Source organism: Brienomyrus brachyistius, chromosome 6 (genome assembly GCF_023856365.1).
Source record: "Brienomyrus brachyistius isolate T26 chromosome 6, BBRACH_0.4, whole genome shotgun sequence".
In the NCBI taxonomy this organism is placed as follows: domain Eukaryota; kingdom Metazoa; phylum Chordata; class Actinopteri; order Osteoglossiformes; family Mormyridae; genus Brienomyrus; species Brienomyrus brachyistius.
Genome location: NC_064538.1, coordinates 12,026,281 through 12,047,171, shown reverse-complemented (window position 1 = coordinate 12,047,171; position 20,891 = coordinate 12,026,281). Strand labels below are relative to the sequence as shown.

General features: G+C 39.3%; 1 protein-coding gene across 1 annotated transcript in view; it reads left to right on the top strand.

Moving 5' to 3' along the window:
* grm6a (glutamate receptor, metabotropic 6a) overlaps positions 1–13,509 on the top strand; it is a 51,951-nt gene extending 38,442 nt beyond the window's left edge. The window contains exons 10-12 of the mRNA XM_049016706.1: positions 232–543; positions 7,347–7,591; positions 10,637–13,509. Coding sequence (XP_048872663.1) covers positions 232–543; positions 7,347–7,586 — 552 coding nt within the window. The 3' untranslated portion in view covers positions 7,587–7,591; positions 10,637–13,509. The remainder of the gene's footprint in view (positions 1–231; positions 544–7,346; positions 7,592–10,636) is intronic.
* The last annotated feature ends 7,382 nt before the right edge of the window (positions 13,510–20,891 follow it).

Here is a 20,891-nt window from a genome sequence, read left to right as displayed (position 1 = left end):
AACGGCAGCGTGTCGCTGGCCTTGCAGGATGTCTGCTTCTGTGGTGCTGTTGAACGTCTGTGTCGTCACCGGGTTTCTTAGCAACATGGGCCGGTTTCTAAGTCCGGTCTGGGGTATTGCGGGAAAATGAGATGTGTTGCTAGGCGTAGAAAGGGGAAACCTGCAGAGCAACTGGACGACCTTGTCTGCATGACAGTCTAAGCCACGTCAGCTGGGTCCATGTTTCCACAGGTGGTGGGGGTGTTCATCTGGTTGGCCGTGGTGCCCCCGCACACCATCATCGACTACGAGGAGCTACGGCCACCCAACCCGGAACTGGCGCGGGGCATCCTGAAGTGTGACATGTCCGACCTGTCCCTCATCTCCTGCCTCAGCTACAGCATCGTACTCATGGTGACGTGCACCGTCTACGCCGTGAAGAGCAGGGGCGTGCCCGAGACCTTCAACGAGGCCAAGCCCATCGGCTTCACCATGTACACCACCTGCATCGTCTGGCTGGCCTTCGTGCCCATCTTCTTTGGCACGGCGCAGTCCACGGAGAAGGTGTGCGCTGCCTGTCTGCTCCGGTTATGTGCTCTTACCTTGCTAACACTCTGTATTTTATTGATGAAAGGGAATCAGGTTCAGTGTGTTTGTCAGGCTAGCAGTAAACAGCATTGATTTCATTTTGTTTGATGCAGGCCTGTTTTTTTGACATTGCTCCAGATTTTAGTGGGGGGAGGGGGTGGCCTTTGACAACAAGCCTCCACAACACCTGCCAGTGTTTCTGAACAATAATGACAAACAGACACAGAATTTCCATCCATCTTCTGTAACCACTTATCCAGTACAGAGTACTGGAGAACCTGGAGCTTCTCACAGGGGACAGGAGACCACCACGGACGGGATGCCAGTCCACACACAGGTGCTCCCACACACACTATGTGCAATTTAGAGACACCAAATTACCTGATGTGTTTCTGGAGGTGATGCAAACTCCACATATGCACAAACGAGGCTGGATCCAAATCCATGGCGGGCCTTGAGCCAAAGCGCCATCACTAGGTATACACTTGGAATTATTAGATGTGGTTTTGACTTTGACACATACATTAGAAAGCATAGCGGTAGAGTATTATGAAGAATGTAAGGAAGTGCGACAGCAGAATACCATAAGCTTCCAAATACCCAGAAGACCTGACCTGAGACCAGTGTCACTGAGGTCTTAGCGCAGTTTTACACGTTCATTTGCAAATACCCAAGCATGGCGCGGCACTTTGAGGCTTTTGTCGTTCCTGAAAATGCAGTGGAAATACAGAAATTCAAAGACAAATGACTTTTCATCTTAAATACTTGTGTTCGGAGTGTGAAGGCAGAAGTACGAGACAGCCTGCCCGCCGCTTGATAACAGGAAGTTACACGGCGGGAAGACTTTGGAGGCCTTCTTTGATGTGGAAATGAGCAGGGATGAAGCAGGAGAGCGGCACCGTTTTATCTGGTGGAGACACGCCGCGACTCAGAGACAACGGGCTCTCCATGCCGGCTGCAGCCGTCCGTGGGCGGAGGCGGGTGGAGGAGACGGGGAAGAGAGGCATCAGTCGCCTCGGGCGAGCCAGCGGTGCGGCGGGAAGTGATCGACACCTTGGGCACATACCAGTCAGGGCCGTTAGCACACAGGCCTGCAATCTCAGCCCACTTTTACCACAACCGATTCTAGAACTTCACAGGTCCTGTGCTTTCATGCCCCGAATATCGAGACGTCATCTTCCCCTGTGTCACCCCGCTAAATTCCGTTTGGGAGTACAATCGACCCTTTCCCCATGGCGGTTTTGACATATCATGGGGTTGGCATAAGAAATGAAAAGGGAAATTTTTTTGGGAGTCTTGAGAAAGCCCCAGGCAACACACGAAGGCCGGCAAACAACAGAAAAAGTTTAGTAACTCATATATGCGTAAAATATACATGTAGTACTGGATTGGAGGACACCAAGTGTGTCTATGGCATTCTGGCGCATGATATCTCGCAGGGATGTCTGTATCTCGCATTTCTTGCATCTTTTTCTGCAGTTTTAGTACACTAAGCTATACTACAACCCGAAATGCTTTGCTGACCAAAGGGACTAAAGATCCCAGGGGGCCTGCACCCCTAACCCCCGTGATGTGGAAGAGTCGACTCTATCCATCACATTTTTGCTTTACTTAATAGCGGCATTAATGGTTACCCGGTTTGTGATGACAAAAGCATGCTGAATCTTTGGGTAGTAATAATAGCCAGATGATTGTTTGGTATGAGGACAAATCCCAAGTGTGTGAGGCCTTCTGTTGTTGGTATTATGTCTCTCTTAAATAATAAATCCGTTACATAATCGCAGTTTGATTTATGAGCAGTATGTACTGTGTGCATGGATGCAGCAAATAAGTCAATAAAGGCACTAGACTCCATTAGTCTTAGTCTGTTTAAATGGATCATTTTTAACATATTAAATAGCCACCAATAGGTGTTAATACTGTGTTCTTGTTGTTTTTCGCTTTTGTACTCAGTGCTGCATGCCACTTTGTTTTTAGACACTGGGTGGCTTTTCTACTGGGATCCTGAAGATGAGAGTTGGCATCTTCTTTTGAATTTTCACTTGACTTGACTCATAAATAATAGGAAATAAGGGGAGTCCAGAAGCCGACAGAGCACACGGCAGCCTGTGACCTGGCGCGACATTGCTCTCCACAAATTAATAGTCCCTGCGAGTGATTAAGTCGGCTTTTTTCACTGTATGATACGACACAGTGTAAGCTGGATGGGACTCAGTAGGACAGGGCATTGTAACGCTGAGTCACATATAAACACTTAATGAACCATGAACTAACACAAATAGACATCAACCGGAAGGCAAGGAGGGCATGTACATCTAGTAACATTCATTGTGAAGCACTTCTAGACATTAGTAAGACATGGTAAAAGACTACTTAGCCTTTGGCTAACAATGTTTCTTATAAATTGCCCCTGTGCTAAGTAAGGGAATATTGGAAAAAAACAAGACAAAAAAAAACCGAATAGCACAAAAGGCAACAAAGGAGCTGGAAGTAATCAGCGCTCTGAGGGCTGTTTTCTTGGATTCTTTTCAGATGTTTCAGCAGTGAAGGTACAAAGAGAGGAAGGAGATTTGTCACCAGACTGTAGGACGCATATCACACTCATGGGTTTTTAATGGGCAGTAATGTAACCTTCAAAGGGATAGTTAGTCTGAGGAATAATGAGGCAGTCCTCCTGTGCTGAGAGACCCGTTCTTCCTGTGTGGACTTACAGCACCCAGTCGGCGTGTACAGTGCAGGAGCCTCTGCTCTCAGTGCCAGTGATGGGACTGTCGGAACAGATAACCTTCTTTTGGGAAAAAGTTCCTTTGGGACACTTCAAGTGACTAGTAATCATGTCTTCAGCACACGGTTGCAAAGCACATAATCAATAATGATTCCCAACAGTATTGAAGCCACATGGTCAATTTGGCTGAATGGAGCTGCAGATACTGAGATATTTAGCCGTTAAGTGCTATTGACTTTCGCTAAACAAGACAACCGATTCCAACTGAGGGCGCCTTTCTGGTTTAATTATGATGCTGTGCTTGGAAGTTTTATTCTGGTTGCTGGCAAACCATACTCGTTAGCGTCTAATTAAATGCTTAGGGTGCAATAACTGAAGCGTTGCTCTTTTTTGATTGGGAAAGATTGACCCAAGATGTAAAATAAATCCAGGGAACATTAATCAGCTTGTCCTTGGCTTTTGTTTCACTTAAACACATTCCGATGATGATGAAATTAACCACAACCGGCTTGTAAATAATTTGGGAGCAGGCTACAGCCTTTAGGTGTTTGGCAGTGAAATGTAGTCTTTATGTGTCTCTTTTTGTGTAACTATGCCTGCACTCTCTAGAAGTTAGAGTGTAAAAGTATGTAGGTATTTGTTCTGCTAGTCGGTACCTTGTTCCTCAGCAAGCCTCTGAAGAAAAGAGCCATTGAGTTTGTCTCCTGCTCTCTCTCATGGACCGGAATCAGTGGGATTGACAAACCTAATGATTCCTCAGTGCGCTTGTTGATTCACCGGATTAGAGAAAGAACTCTAAAAGACCAACATTTAGCCTTAGATTTTTAAACAGGAGCCTCATTTAGCTCATTTTGTCCCAATTGGCCCTTTGTCACAGTCCAGTCTGATCTGTGTTCGGCACGTTGAACTTTGCAGTGACTGACGTTCTAAAGAATGGCTTCAGTATATCATCCGTTCCTACGTTCAGTGTGATGATGGCAAATATGTTCAAAATCTGCAGCTGCCCTTGGGGGAAATCTGTTGCTTCTGGTCAAATGTCTGTAATGGATTTCAGTTTTACTTATAACTGAATATTATCTTTAATCAGTCTCCCATGGAAGTTAAATTAAATGTGGTCCAGCAGCTCCGACGGTGGGTGAGTCAACGACGTGTGTGTATTGGATGCTTTGCTGTCTGTCTTTTAAGCAATTTTGACCAATCATTTTAGTAGCATTTTATTATTTATTATTTATTAAGTCCAGGACGGAGCATTGGCTGTGGTATGGTTGAAATTTGATTTTTGTCCATTTCTTATCGTTTCGCCTTCCTTTTATCTGGCCTTTATCATTTGCTAGTGGCACAGAGATTTATTTAAATAATAGCAATAGGTGAATGAACGTCGGGACACTGCTTGTAATTACAATTACAATCAATTTACAGACAGTTGCTGCTAGTTCATCACATTAACACTTTTCAGTGCATCCATCCTTGAATCCTCCAACTGCTTATCCAGGCTGGGGTTACCTGGGTGCCTGCAGTCTACTTTAAAAATACAAGTAAATATCAATAAATCACTTGATGTGTTGTGGCAGGAGTACTTAGGTATTAGTGCAATATTTGTTCACAGATACTGAAGGTTAGAAAAGAAAAATAAATTATGTATTTTAGCCATGAGTCATTTAAATTCTCTTCTCTGAGCTAAAATGGCAACAAGTAAATCTGATGTGCTACATGTTCTGAATAACTACAGGCTGCGGAAGGTGAATAGGGCCCAGTTTAATAGCTACTGCAGAGCAATAATCAGTATCAAAGCAGTGTTTGATTAATGTCCAGGGTCTTCTAAAAAGGTAATAATGATTTCTAATTTAAATACTATAAATATTAACAGTTTCTAATAGAATGAATGTCCAATGCAGTCCTGAATGTGCTAAAAGAAAACAATTTTTTAAGAATGATCAAATACGTTAAAAGTATATTTATGTATACTTACTGTAGAGCAAGCTAGCTACAATAAAGAAATGATGAATCATTTGTTGTAGCTGTACATTGTTTGAAAACATCAAAACATCTGAAGACAGACTTTAGGAACAAAGACTGCAAATCTGTTCTTAAGTCTTTTATTCAGAATGTTCCTGTAAGAGAAATATAGGGTTCATTAATGACCACAAGGAAGATATTATGTAAGTCGTGCTTACCTTACTTTAAGAACTTTAGTCTCAGTTTCTCAAAAGTGATAGCTTTCCTTTTAATGGCTATTAACCAAAGTCATATTTAGAATGACACAATAATGGAATTCAGACTTCCAAATGAATGGGCAGTGATCAGGTACAAAATTAAAGTTTAAACTTTAATTTTAAAGGACAGCATAAGAAAGAGTAATGTTTTACATATCTAGAAAACATTTAGAAATAGTTAAAAGAGCTATGTTGAAAACGCAATATATATTGCCAAAAGTATTGGGACTTCTGCCTTTACACACACATGAACATTAATGATGTCCCATTCTTAATACATAGGCTTTATTATGGAGTTGGCCAATACTTTACAGCTATAAGAGCTTCAACTCTTCTGGGAAGGCTGTCCACAAGGTTTAGGAGTGTTTTTATGGGAATTTTTGACCATTCTTCCAGGAGAGCATTTGTGAGGTCAGGCACTGATGTTGGACAAGAAGGCCTGGCTCGCAGTCTCCACTCTAATTCATCCCAAAGGTGTTCTGTCAGGTTGGGGTTAGGGCTCTGTGCAGGCAAGTCAAGTTCCTCCACACCAGACTCACGCATCCATGTCCTTATGGACCTGGCTTTGTGCACTGGTGTGCAGTCATGTTGGAACAGGAAGGGGCCGTCACCAAACTGTTCCCACAAGGTCGGGAGAATGAAATTGTCCAAAATGGCTTTGAATGCTGCTAGAGTTCCTTTCACTGTAACTAAGGGGCCAAGCCCAACCCCTGAAAAACAACCCTACACCATAATCCCCCCCCTCCACCAAACTTTACTCTTGGCACAAAGCAGTCAGGCAAGTACCGTTCTCCTGGCAACCGCCAAGAGAAGCATGATTCGTCACTCCAGAGAACACGTCTCTACTGCTCTAGAGTCCAGTGGCGATGTGCTTTACGCCACTGCATCCGACGCTTTGCATTGCACTTGGTGATGTAAGGCTCTTGGATGTAAGGATGCAGCTGCTTGGCCATGGAAATCCATTCCATGAAGTTCTCCACGCACCTTTCTTGAACTAATCTGAAGTCCACATGAAGTTTGGAGGTCTGCAGCTATTGACTCTGCAGACAGTTGGCGACTTCTGCACTCTGTGCGCCTCAGCATGCATTGTCCCCGCTCTGTGATTTTACGTGGCCTACCACTTTGTGGATGAGTTGCTTCTGTTCCCAATTGCTTTCCAATTTCACTAACAGTTGACCGCGGAATATTTAGTAGCAAGGAAGTTTCACAAATGGACTTACCGCACAGCTGGCATCCTATCGAAGTACCATGCTTGAATTTACTGAGCTCCTAAGAGGGACCCATTCTTTCGCAGTCTGAATGACTAGGTGCTTGATTTTATACACCTGTGGCTATGGAAGTGAATGGAATTCACTGATTCAGAGAGGTGTCCCAATACCGATGTGTGTGTGTGTGTGTATATATACAGAATATATATTATATGTAGGTATTGTTTATAAGATTATTTTGCAATGAGCTTTTTGCAGATTCGTTCGTATTTCACATAACCTGAAAATTCATTCTTATTAATATTTTTACACAAGGATTATATTTGGGTCCCAAAACTTATCTTGTGTCATTCTCAACACCTCTGCAGGTCTTCTTCATCCAGAGTTACAAATGGATGGCTGGATTATATTTCTGTTAATAGCAACTATGTAAAAATGTCAGTTTTTAAAGACAAAAACCAGAATGGCACAGTCTAGTGGAATCCTAGCGAAAGATCGTAATAATTATGCTAATTTAAAATAGCTTTACTTTATGTCAAAACATAATTAGACCACATCATGACTGTGAGTGGATTCTTAGCATATGCACAGTGCAGAGGCACTTCGGATGAGATCTCTCCTGTTACGGCACAGATGTGTATCCAGACGACGACGCTGACCGTCTCCATGAGCCTGAGCGCTTCCGTGTCCCTGGGAATGCTCTACATGCCCAAGGTGTACGTCATCGTCTTCCACCCGGAGCAGAACGTGCAGAAACGCAAGCGCAGCTTCAAGGCTGTGGCGCAGGCGGCCACAATGTCCACACGGCTCTCGCAGAAGTGCAGCGACAAACAGAACGGGGAGACCAAAATGGAGCCGGACAGATCACAGTAGGCCGTGTAAGTGCTTGCATGTTTATCATTCTGTTTCTGAAATTTCTTTAAAAAAGGCTTTAATCTTCATGTACCAAATCGTGCCGGTAAAATATGAAAGCATTTTTGATGCATAGAATATCAGTGCCGCAGATGCACGTATCACCCTGTCATAGTGTTGAATACTCTCAATGTAATTAAAACCACGTCCCAGTCCTTTTGCCTAAAAAATGGTTTATTCTGTTCTTTGGAAATAGGTGTATATGAAGACAGGGCAGATTTATCTTGTTCATTTAATGAGCATATTTTACTTCCATCTTTTGTCTTTTCACCTATTTAATGTTTTTTCTGTTCTGCTTCCATCACCTGCCGTTGGTCTCTTTGTGTCAATCTTCCCTTTTTCACTTGCTTGCTGTGTCATCGGCCCGCTGAAAGTCCCCATATGAAAAGCCCACCTACCTGTTCAGTGCTCACCTTCTTTCTCCTGGCAGCAGACAAATTCCATCTCCACACTGCCTTACAATTGGGTCTTTGGAACCAATGACATAGGAGAGAGTTTGTTATTGGGGGGACACAATGAATGACAGTATATGTCCTCTCCCACCTCCCTCAGCTCCTATGCCCCATTTGGAACAAAACATTGCTAAGCTACCTAGAACCTCTAAATAATAATGGTTACTGCTATGATTATTACCTCTAAACAGACACTGCGGCTTGCAAGAAACAAGATAAAAGTAAATTATGACAGACAGAAAATTACCAGAAGGTCGTGTAAAAGTACTGATTCAGCAAGTAATGTATACTTTTCTACTTAAATTTTGCTTTAATGAATAAAATACAATCTCTTTTGGGTAATCAGTAACATTTTAGTTTAAGGTTTGCTCTTTAACTTACTAATCATTTGATTATACTGTTTATTAGTAAATAATAAGATTCCCTTACAATCAATTTTTTTAAATGTATTACACAGATATCTTACGCCTGTTTAACAAAGTATTTACTAAATAGCTTGTAAATGCTCAATTAGGACTCATTACTAGGTATGCTGATTGTCCCATTGTTTCATATCTGCATGTGATTTGCAAACCATTTTGTAAATAACAGCAGTAATATATGATTGTGTTACATTTATTCATTATATTTTGTCTGAAATGACTTGCTGTTTTAAGAAGGGTTATAATAAACAAAAATACACTCCCTAGTATGTGAACCTACGACCTTTGCGTTATCAGCATAATGCTTTGTTTAATGCTACAGGACGTATTTAGGAATGAGTTTTATCTATTAAAAAGTTATCAGATGATTTGTAGCAGTTTATTAGTTGTTAACTAATGAAACTCTGTTTGTAAGGTATGGTCAGCAAACTCTTGCGATTAAATTGTTACACCATATCAAATAGCCCTCTACAGCATATTCAGCTAAAATTCTGATGAAGAGGGTGGATGGACCCAGGGGGTGGCGCTGTTGCCTCCCAGTCCATGTGTGACGTTTTCATCTCCTCCCTCTGCTGTGCGTGTTTCCTCGGTGTCCCCTTCCTTCCAGCAGTTCTGTTGCTTGGGCCCTGTGGCTTGGCATCCCATCTGGGGAGTACATCCGCCTTGAGCCTTACACTGCCTGGGTAGCTCCAGGCTACTCTGTCCAGGAAAGGCAACTGGAGGTGGATGAATGAATAATCTTGATGAAATGTATTTCGTTTTTTTTTCCATGAAGTTCCCGAGGGCTTCCGTACGGTGATTCCTTCATGAATGAGCTCATCTGTTTCAGTGGATCCCATTGTCACAGTTTCCTTGAAACGCTTTTGTGTTCAGCCCATTCTGTCATCTTTATTCCCAAACACTCCTTTCCACCTTTTTTACCCTCATTCGGTGTTGAGTATTACAGCCTAATTAGATGCTGGTTGAGCTTCACATTGAAGGTAGGCCTTGAAAAAAAGAAACAGATAACAATTGCTATTTCAGTCAGAGGGATGCTTTTCCCTTGCATTTGTAGATTTGCGTTGCATTGAATCGTTTTTTCGTCATTTTAGAGAGTAACCGTGAAAAAACAGAGGAGACTTTATCAGAGGAAGCTGTAATACTAATTACATGCGAACGGACCATCCACTATGAAATTGCATCAGCTAAAAACATTCAATCTCATCTAATGATGTGTGTTGCCTCCTTCTTATTGAATGATTTAGCGATTTGTCTGTGTAACAGCTATACACACCAGATGATCAAATCCATCAGCGTATTTGGCTAATGCACTGTTGATAACACACATTTATTTTGACTGTCCAGTGCAGGGGGTTATATTGAGACAAAATTAACATTAATACTAGCAGGTAAAATTCACTGTTGTTTGGCCTGCATCAATTTCTTAAGGGAGCATTACAGAAAATCATTTTTATGTGCGTGATATTAGTCAAAATGAACAGCAATACAGAAAACTTGAGAAAATATTCTGTCCTGTAGAGTGAGGTTAGATTGTCCTTCATGCACAACTGAATACAGTACAGATTTACTAAACCAGTGTAACTATAATACTGTTCTAACATAACTGGATTACTGATTTCATTCAATTGTTTTGAATGAATTCACTTGTGACCCATTAATATTGGACCCTAAAGGCTCTTGTCATTGATGTATTGTCTTTTTCGTCTACAGCTGGTACAATTTATTTCACAAAAATCTGTATTCACTTGCATTTCAGTAAGTTATTTTAACATGGTTCATTACAGCGAGGTGCCATGATCCCATGAAAGACACATTGTAACTGTGTCATGCCTTATGAGGAATGAAAGTATTTCAGTTAATACGCTGCTTTCAAAGCTTTGGGTTGTGGCTTACATCATTTCCATCCTAGTTACCTCACAGTCCAAAGTACCAAAGGTTTTTTTATCACACATTTAATAAAAATATTAATTCAGAGGTTTTAATTGTATTTAGCATGTACAGTACATATCAACACTTGTTTTTATTGCACTTGTGTTAAAAAGGTACCCTGTTTCCTTAAGGCTTTGTCAGCAACTGTGTGGAACACTGTGAAATATAATTTGAAAATAATTATTTTTAATTCTCTTTTTAATTGTAGATAATGTGCCACAACAACAGATCCAGGAAATGGTTTATCCCCGGAGACATCAAGGAAAAGTAATTACTGAGCAGAAAAAAAAAGAATTTCTTATGAAATAACAATGATTGATACTGGGATTTTAATAATCACGTTTGACTTGACACAAAAATAATAATTAAAAAACCTGGAATACTGGAATGGAAAGTTATGGTTCATAACTGTATTTGGCTGGCACTGTATGTATTTTGACAGTAGTGCGGGTAAAATGACATGAAGGCAATCTCCGCGGTTCTGAGCCAGAAGAAGTCAACCTATCAGTCTCTAAAAAAATGTACTGAAACATAGTTGTGCTTATTCCCGTTTGATGTTCAGTTTTTCTTAGTTGGTTAGTATGTGCGGCTGATTTGTCAGCCATGCAGCCATGTTTAAGAAAGTTTTCCCTTAGCAAGGCTAATGGGTAAGTGCTCCAAACAACAATGTAGCTTAGCATCAGGACTGCTGTTTGTGTGCTTGGTTGGCTGTCATCTGAGCATGGATTGTGTGTTTGTTTGTCTGTGTGTGTGTAACTTTTTATATATAAGAAGGCATGGCAATTTGTATGTGCTCATGTAATGTGTTGAATTTACAAAAAACTGTAAGATTGGAGAGCTGGGTGATACAGATCGACCATCAAGTAACTCAATATTAAATCTCAAAAAAGGGTATAACGTTTACTAATGGATGTAGGTACTGTTTAATGTTCTTAATGTTTTCGTTTAAAATGTAACTATTAATATGAAGGACAGCTTACTGAATTTGGCTTTGGGTGAAAACATTTTTAATGGTGTGCGTAAACTATTTTTTATATCAAGACTATGAGTAGAGGACTGTGTGGCCCCTACAATGCAGGGATGTTCCCGGAGAAGGAGTCCATGGGTTCACCACATTTTAAATGTCTGAATGAACGTCATTAAGGAGTGAAAGGTAGCTAAGGAGCTTCTGAGAGTGGAGCTGAAGGTGTTGTACCTGAAGGAAGCTTTATAAAAGTCTGACGGCCCACAGAATCCCCCCGACACAACCAGCATTAGCCACAGCACCAATACTGAAGCAGAAGCAAATGTGTATGTGCCCAGGGATGTGAGCAGTAATAAGCATATGTTATGCTTATTCCCAATGAAAATTGGAATATACCTCTTCACTGTGTCTACAACTGCAACTTTACTTTATTTTTATTTGTTATATGAGATTTTTTTGTGTGTGAAACGGAAAAGAAAAATGTCCACCGGGAGCGGAAGCTTTCGTTGTTGTAGCAACATGTCCTTCAATATGCTGCCCCTATACAGATGATTTGCACGTTGTCGAAAGAGAAGAGATATAAATACCTCTAGAATAACCTATATGTGAACAATAGAATAGGTAAATTCTAATAAGTGTGTTTCTTAAAGACTTTGTGAAGGAATCTGCAGGATGGGAACACAATTCTGATTTATTTGTGGTGCAAATTCATACGAGAAACAGACTAAATGATAAACATATGAAAACATAGCTGGACTATATTAGGTGATGCTTCACATTAACTGTATCTTCATAATGCATTTGTTATGCATTCATAGAACATCTAATGCACATTCACATTCTAACGAGTTACTTGTTACACGCCTGTTACTTGTTTAATCTCGCCTCTTGTTACAGCCCTTGTGTGGATCACCCCAGCTGCCTCTCGTCTGCTCCTTCATCAGTGTATATAATGTCTCCCTGTCTCGAGCTCCCCAGTCCAGTCATTGATGTAGCTGCCTGCACGTGCTCCCCAGTCTGCCCTGTTCTTGCCTGACCCTTCCTACCCTGTGTTGACCCCTTGTGGTCCGTTTCATTTTGCCCCGCCTGTTATTTTATTTAATAAAGCCCCCCCCCATCTTTGGTTTTCCCCATGCCTGCCTTTACCTCCATACTTGCCCGTAATGTGACAATAGGAGAGGATACTTTGGGGGGAGGTCTTTATGGCGAAGTGTGTTCCAATGCTGAAAACACCACAGAACCATCTTCAAGGGGTGAACAGAACTATTGGATAAAAGTGAAAGTTTTAACAAGAAATTAAAACGAAAACTGGGATTAAAAAAATAAAAAAACCATTAACTTCGTGTGATGCATTACAAATGTGTGTACTGTCAAATTCTGCAATAATGTGTAATAAATGGTTTCTTTCCATTTAGAAAAAATATAGGTATATCGTATATATTTCTAATGCGTATATTCACACACACAAGCAGAAAAACAAAACAATACACACGGATGGAATCCATTAAAAAGCTAAGTGTGTCCTCTATCCACATTGATACACGGGAATGTAACTACGGGTTAATTAAACTGCTCATCTGCTCCTTGCGTGATATTTCATCGTACTAGTCACCAGCACAAGAGGCAGCTGATCCAGTTATAGCCTGAAACTAACATGGAAGCATTTTCTTATTTAGTCTTTTTTCATATTGGTAATATCTGATTTGTGGCCAAAAGGTTGAAGGGGTGGGGGGTTCAGGGTGTAGTGTCTAAACAGAGTGAGATTAAACCGATTTACAGACAGTGAGATCTTCAGGGTCAAGCTAACTAAATAAATGCAGGTAACATCCAAGCGTCCAATGCATTCAGATAATTAAATAAATGGTGTGGTGACCTTTTTAGTGTATTTGGTATGTGCAATGCGTACTGTCTTCTTTTTTAAAATGCAAAACTCAGGATTTTTGTTGTGTATGTAAATGAAAAAATGCTCTTTGATTTCTGCTGTCACATTTTGTATGATCTGTCTTTCCCATCAAAATGGAGAGCCGTTCCCTGATGGACAGCAAGATCTGGGCATCAGTGGCTATCAGACTGCCTGACATGCATGTTAGAATAAATGATTTAATAATAAAACTGAACTGAGCATGGCTGACTCCTTCTGTCTCCACAATTTACAGTTTTATTTCAAAGGCCCTGCTGATGTGATATTGTTTTCATAATGCTGCTATATAAAAAAATATATATTTTTGTTACAGTTCTGCTTGTTTCATCATCGCTAACATTGAAAACATTGCTCATGTTTCAGTGACGGTAAATTAAATGTACACTGCTTTCACTCTACAGTCATTCACAGTGAGTAACGTAATTTAAACTGTAATTCACAGTTACATGCCAGGTAACCTATTTATAAGAAAACTGCAGTTGCACAAGTGTTTCGTTTACAACTTCTGTAATTATACATAATAAAAGGGGGATGTTTTGTCAAAATGCCTACATTAAAATGAACAGTCTCTCTGTATTCATTTAAGTAGTATCAAAACCATAGGTCATTAAGTTCATTTCTAGATTCATTATTGTCTGAACTGCAAGCGGGGACATCAGAGGGGCAGATTCAGGGGAGTGAGCACTTTATAGGGGCCCCAAAGTCTAATGTTTCTCATAAAACTATTGTTTGAAAAAAATAACAAAACAGTTAAAATAAACGTAAATATTTCTACAATTCTATTAATAAACGAAATACATCATTAATATTTCAAGTCTCTTTCCAGATGTAGCCTCTAAAATGGTGAGTAGTGTATTAAATCGACATCAGAACCGATATATTCGGCAGCTCGTTGCTGAATAACAATTGATTGCAGTTGTCCACTAGGAGGTGTAATGCGTATTTGAATATTGCAAATAGTTTTTTTTTGGTTGATGGGTAAGACAAATGCTGATTGCTTTATTATCGTGAAAAATATTATAAATACTGAAGTACCACTACCTTGTAATAATTATTACTAATTTCACCTTTCCAAATGGCAGTGTACTTAATAAAAATTGAAATATCTCGGATTAAGTTCGCTTTAAATAAAAGGGAAACTAATTTTGAAATAGTTTTTATTATACAGATGAGAGATTTTAAAAACGTGCATTTTGTTATTGCTTAAAGTAAATTGCCTTAAGGTGGCCCTCCAGAATTTTAACTATAGAATATGACCATATTTTGTGAATTAAAGAAACCATATTTGTGTAAGCTCACCACTATCGCATTATTGCAATTGTCAGGAATATATGTAACATATGTATTATCAGAAACACACACTGCAATACATATTTTTGTATTATCAGATGCATACACTATAATACCTATGTATGTATTATCAGATAAGTAAAAAAGATAAGAAAAATGGTACTTTATTCATATGTTCACTGATCACTTCTGTGTTGATCTCAATCAAGGCCCAGCTCTCTCCAATGATACCATTATGAGATATTCAGGTGAGATGTGTGGAGCTCCAAGTGAACATCAGCCTTGGAAACATTCACAGTAAACCAATGTGCAGAAATTGAGCATCATCAATGTCTTCAGTTTGTTCATGAATTAACAGAGAATTGACACGGAGACCAGTGCTGAGAGTCTGTCACTTGCATTCTGAAATCCTGGCCAAGGATGAAAAGGCCTGCTTGCCCCTTGGTGAACTGCAGATTCAGGGGCACATCCATCCACAGGGACCACCTTCAGTACAGAGATAAGAGGAAACCAGACGAACTGCTTGTTGCCCTGTGCACTTAGGGCTTGATGCAGACGGATGATCCATAATCATCTGCTGAGCCAATTGAATAAGAACTGGGGTTAGCGTATGATTAAACATCAGTCATTCACATACACTGCATTTCAGCAGTGATAAATATTTCACTGCTTAGTTGCGTAACAAAGCCTTTGAAATAATGGCAGTTACTGTATAAAGTATACGTTTTTCAGAACAAGACAGGTAATGAACAAATAATTAAAATTTTCCTACGCTTTTAAAATGTAGTCAACATTTTAAATGTATTTATTTTAAAAATGAAATATAGTGACTTTATTTGTCATTTACTCAAATGAGAATACACAGGTTTCTTTGTGCATCTTGCAGTTTTTTGTGACATACACACACATATAGTACCCATTATGTTATTTAAACATCATTTTCTTTGAATGCCTATGACTTTTGTACATTGTTGTATACCAGCCATTCTCTCAGCATCCGGGGAGCATTTTCTAAGGGGGGGCAGGGCTGGTTAGGGCTCTGCTTAAGGGCAGAATGGACATGTGAATGCTGATAGAGGTATATCACCATGATGAGAGACCCCTGGGTTTCAGTTTTCAGAATCCCCCTTACTTACTGGGGCGAGACAGGAGGCAACGGTTAATGTTGTTAACAGGGGGGAGTGGATTTAGAATTCAGAGTAATGAAATATAAAAATTTTCAGGAGTAATATTTTTATACTTGGTTTAAATGGGAGCTGAAGAGGGGAATATGATTTCATTTTGAGGTGGAAAGACGTAGTTGCATTATCTGAAACGTGCCTAGGAGAAATTCTGTCTCATATGTAACGACAGTGCCCCCTGGTGGTGATTAACTGAACCGCAACCTACAGGAGAAACTGCTTGGAACCGCATTTGTTTTATCATCCTTTTAGAGGCAATTGTGCCCTTGAAAGGTAAAGTGGGCTATCCCAAAAAAAAACAAAGTTTTGAGAAAATTTGCTCCAAAGTTGAATTTTTAAAAAAAAATCAGTGTGCCTATACCCTACAATTGATATATCATAGGCAGCACAGAGGTATGACTTAGATAACAACAACTTATCCAATTGAAAATATTCAATAAAAAGTGGGTAGGGGTCAAAAATGTGGGATAGCCCACTTTACTTCTCAAGGGCACAAATATATTTGATTAGTTCCGAAATACGCAATTTAAATTTTATAGTTTGAAATTACACACATGTAAATGTATAATTAACACTAACAGAATAGCCACACTATTTACTCTGTAAGTTACTCCTAATAAATCAATTTCGAGCTGTGCTGTGCTTTACAGTACATGAATATAAGCAAGAACATACATCCTTGCAGATAGAGCAACAGTTATATATTCATGCCTTATATTTCAAGGTGGGGCTGCGTGGTTTATGTATTTAAATCTTGTCTGTGTGTGCTTGACCCGCACCTTGTGCTTCCCAAGATAAGCTACAAGTTCAACCCAACCCTGCATTCTTTGTGCATGTAAAAAGTAAACAAAAGTATACAAATTCAACACTTGCCCCATTTACAAAGGCTTTCTTTTTAGGGTGGCTTTTCTCATATAATTTTGTATGCAGAAGTCTGAGATGTACACAATAAATACACCTGACACAAAACAAATCTGAACTGTTCGATATTCTTCAGATCCTGGTTTCTCAGAGCCCCCAGTTGTACTTGTTCATACTGTAAGTGGGTGTGTCCCAGAGCAGGTTTTCCGGTTCTTTCCTTAAGGCCCAATGTGCACGACTGTATTTATGTCACCTCAGCATTAGGGAATATCCATCACGCAATTAAGAAGATTACTTGTGTGTGTCGCCATATTGCGAAATTGCCCCACACTTCCAAAGATGGGATTGGACTGCTGTGTGTGAATTTTGCAGGCTTTCTATGTGTCGTACAAGATTCCGTCTCTAGTCCGAGGCTAAATCGTGCTGCTAAACTGCCAGTAATAAAGAGTAAATAACATTTCCTCTCAATTAATTTGTTTTCGAACTATTTCCGGCAACCTCCCAGCTAGCATTGGTTTGTTGGGCCGACGTCGGCTGTTGGTCGTTATGTCGATGGTCAAAAGCGGATGTCGACACGTCTGGCCAACATAATGGTCTACATAATGAAAATGAGATTTTTGGATATTATTGTTTGTTAGATACACTAACTGTCTTTTAATAGGCTAATTTCCTTTCTTTCTGAATCGATGAAATACACTTGATGTCGTCCAAATTTTTCGTCGCCGTAACGTCTGGCAGACGTCTCATAGACCTTTACTCTATGTCCAAGATCGAATTTATACAGATTTCTTTTCTGATCAAGATGTACAACCTATACCTCCACAGAAAAAGTTTAAAGGATTCCATAACAATCCCTTTTCTTCGTTGGCTTCATGTCCTGACAACGTTGGGTATTGACTAACTCATGGTCAGTCCCGGACGTTGTCCAGACGTGCAGCCAACGTCCAGAATGTACAGTATACCACAACCATGACAGCTTCCCAGCTAACATTTAACGTTGGCCCAACGTTGGTAGAACGTCGGACATAACGTCGGCCCAACGTCATTAGGTTTACGTCAACTCAACGTCTGCAGCGAACGTCAAATGCACGTTGCCCCAACGTGCAGTAAACCAAGTAGTGATAAGCAAATGTGTGCAATTCCCTGGGGCCAACGTAAAACCAACGTCCCACGGACATTATGGGGACCATGTGCCAACCTACTTTCAATGACTGGGTTACGTCAACTCAACGTCTGCAGCTAACGTAAAATGCACGTTGTACCAACTCTCAATTGCCAATTAAAGAGTTCATCATAGGTCAACATGCAAACTCTCAAAGGATTATTTAGACACTTAATTATATTGCTATTATCAAGTCGTGTCAAATAAATAAACTTGATCCTGTTGAAAGTTTTCGTCAGCTTACCGACAGACGTTCATCGCGTCTGTAACCCAGGTTACAAATATTGTAAATAATAAAATAAATAAATAGTTAGTAAATAATTAACTGTAAGATAAGACATAAAACAAAGATTTGTAAAATAGTCTAATTTACACGTGAAAATATTTACATATAAAAAAATTTTGTGCCCCTCCCTTCTCCTCGTGCATGCGCAGTAATGTAGTTTATAGGAGAGAGAGAGACTAACGGTAACAGGCTAAAGAAGCGGCAGAGACGCGAAGTTTGAATACTTTTGTAGTTTTCAAGGTGAATTTCGGATCTTTTCTAGTTAAAACAGTGTTGCAGATTGTTGAAACGGTAGCGACATTAACCAGAGAAGTTTTGGCCAGGTTTTTATTCCACCCGGGAGAGTTTCCCGGGCATCGAGGGATAACGACGAAAGTTCATTAGCTCGTGTGCATGTGTGAGGAGACGCGCGTGCAGGAGGACATCGGACGGCGGGGTTTGCCCAAGGATTTCGCGCTTTAAGAGGCTGAGACAACGTCACAACCGGCTCGAAGGGACACGGTTTGAACTTTATTTTTCCTACTGGAAGACTATCTCACTGTTATTGTGGTAGGATTGTGCAATTACCTCTCATTGATTAAATGGATGAGGACTGAACGGAACTTTGAACTGAATCGTATTATAAAAACATCCTATGTAATGTACTGTTCATTATTGAATTCTTTTGCCATGTTGTTCATATGGTTTGAGTTGAATAGTATATTTTCAGCTGTATCCTAAAAGAACACTGATTTAAAAGGTCAGTACATTCAAGAAAGGCGCTATAGTAAGAGTTGCAGACTCTTTCAGATTGAGAGTTACTGAAGGGAAGAAGGTAAATAGCTTAGTGAATCTAATTATCAACCCAAGACTAAGTATACAGACCAGTCTTAGAAAAAATAGAAACATCTAGTTGACAAAACTAATGAAAACTACGATAGTAATTACCAAAACCTATCCTAAACCTATCCTATTTGTCTTGAGTGACAAAAGTGATGATGAGATGTAAAGAGCACGTTTATGGGTACTTCCATTAACCAATATTTTACACAATGATTTAGTTTTGTACACAAACAATTTTTCTGCCAAATGAAGTTCTATAATTTTAAAGTTGATGAGAGAGAGCTCTGTCTTTACCCTAGAAGATATCTTATTTTACCTTTTGAGAGTACATGTCTGGTTATTCGCTCGCCTCGTGATGAGCCTTTGCTGAGGTGAATAGTTTTGGAGATACAATTAATTTATTAGGACAAGTTCGATATTTCACAAATCTGGAGTTGTTCATTTTTTCTATCTATTTTTGGTGCTACTAATAAAGTTAAATTTCAGTAAATTTACATTGTGGTAAGCAGGCAATTTGGTTTTGAATCCTTTTCAAGGTTGGAACATTTTTTATCTAATGAAGAATTAATTTTTGCTGATGTATCATATTGGTCATTGGTGCAATTTGTAAAATCACAAGTACTGTTCGAATTTTGTGAGATGAATCTTGTGTTGCACACTTTCAGTTTCACTATAAATTATAATCTAATCTATACTTTATAAATAACTTTTGTATAACTCCTGTAGAGACTGGTGCAATATTCTGTCCATCCTTTATTTAAAAATTTCATAGTTGCAAATGTTTGAAAAAAAGTTGTCATTTTGGCTGTTGAAACTGTGCCTATTTGCAGATTGTATCTCAAAATGTAGAGCTAGTCACTTACACTTACCTTATTTGTGACCTATCACAACAAGACTGGTTATAAGTCGCGCTGAACTTGACAGCAATTTGTGAAATCTGACTTAATCTGTTGCACTCTTCTTTCACAATAAGCTTACAAAAGGGAAATGAACGACGAGTCCATATTAACCTGGTCAAGTTCAGAGCGACTTATGACCGGTTTTGTTGTGATGGGTCACATTTATAACTAAAAAAGGCGTTGATACATTATTTGGTCCTGTTGGCATCCACTATTCTAACTAGTCTTAAATGTTCCAATATTTGTTTAAATATCTGCTTCTGTCAAGTAGTTTATAATGGCTTTCATTTTGAAGTGTTCCTGAATATTAGGTTAAAATTGTTTGAATCAATGCCTAACAAGTAACTGATTAAAATAGGTATTTTATAAATGGGCTGTGTGTTAGGTCGGAGTACAGATACTTGTTTAACACATTCCACAGTTGTGACAGGGACCAAAAAACTGATATATAACTGCATATCTTTTAAATCATTTTCTGCATAAACATGTATTGTGTAAGCAGGGTAATGTCATATTAATATTTCTTTATTAAACTGTAGCGTTCACAATGGACCATGTGTTATGTACATAGAAGACAAGTATTACCTGTAGTGAAAGTACAAGAAAATTAACATAATTGGGTACAAATGTTTTAAAATTCAAGGTGATTTTATTATTTGTGATGCAGTTTAATGATGTCCATTTTTCATTGTTACTGCTGAGTTGAATTATTTATCAATGTCCTGTTAACATAGCTGTTATAACAACTGGAATGTTAAGGGTTACCTGAAATAAATTATAGGCAACAAGTTGTGACCTCAAACATTCTATATTACATGTATTTGGGTTGTTGATGTCATCCTGGGTAATCCCTTGATGTTCAATATGCTGTGTATTTCTTGATGTCAGTTTTACTTGGTACCTCGGAACTTTGTACGTGTAAAAAGTTAGATTTTATGGGGATTTTAATATTTCATATCCCTTTATTTTTTTAAGAATTTATTTTAAGACAATATAATAAATTTAATTTGGAAAATTTGAGTATGTGTCTTTTTGTTCCCTTTTTAGAGAATTTTGATCATTTTCTTCTTCATTATA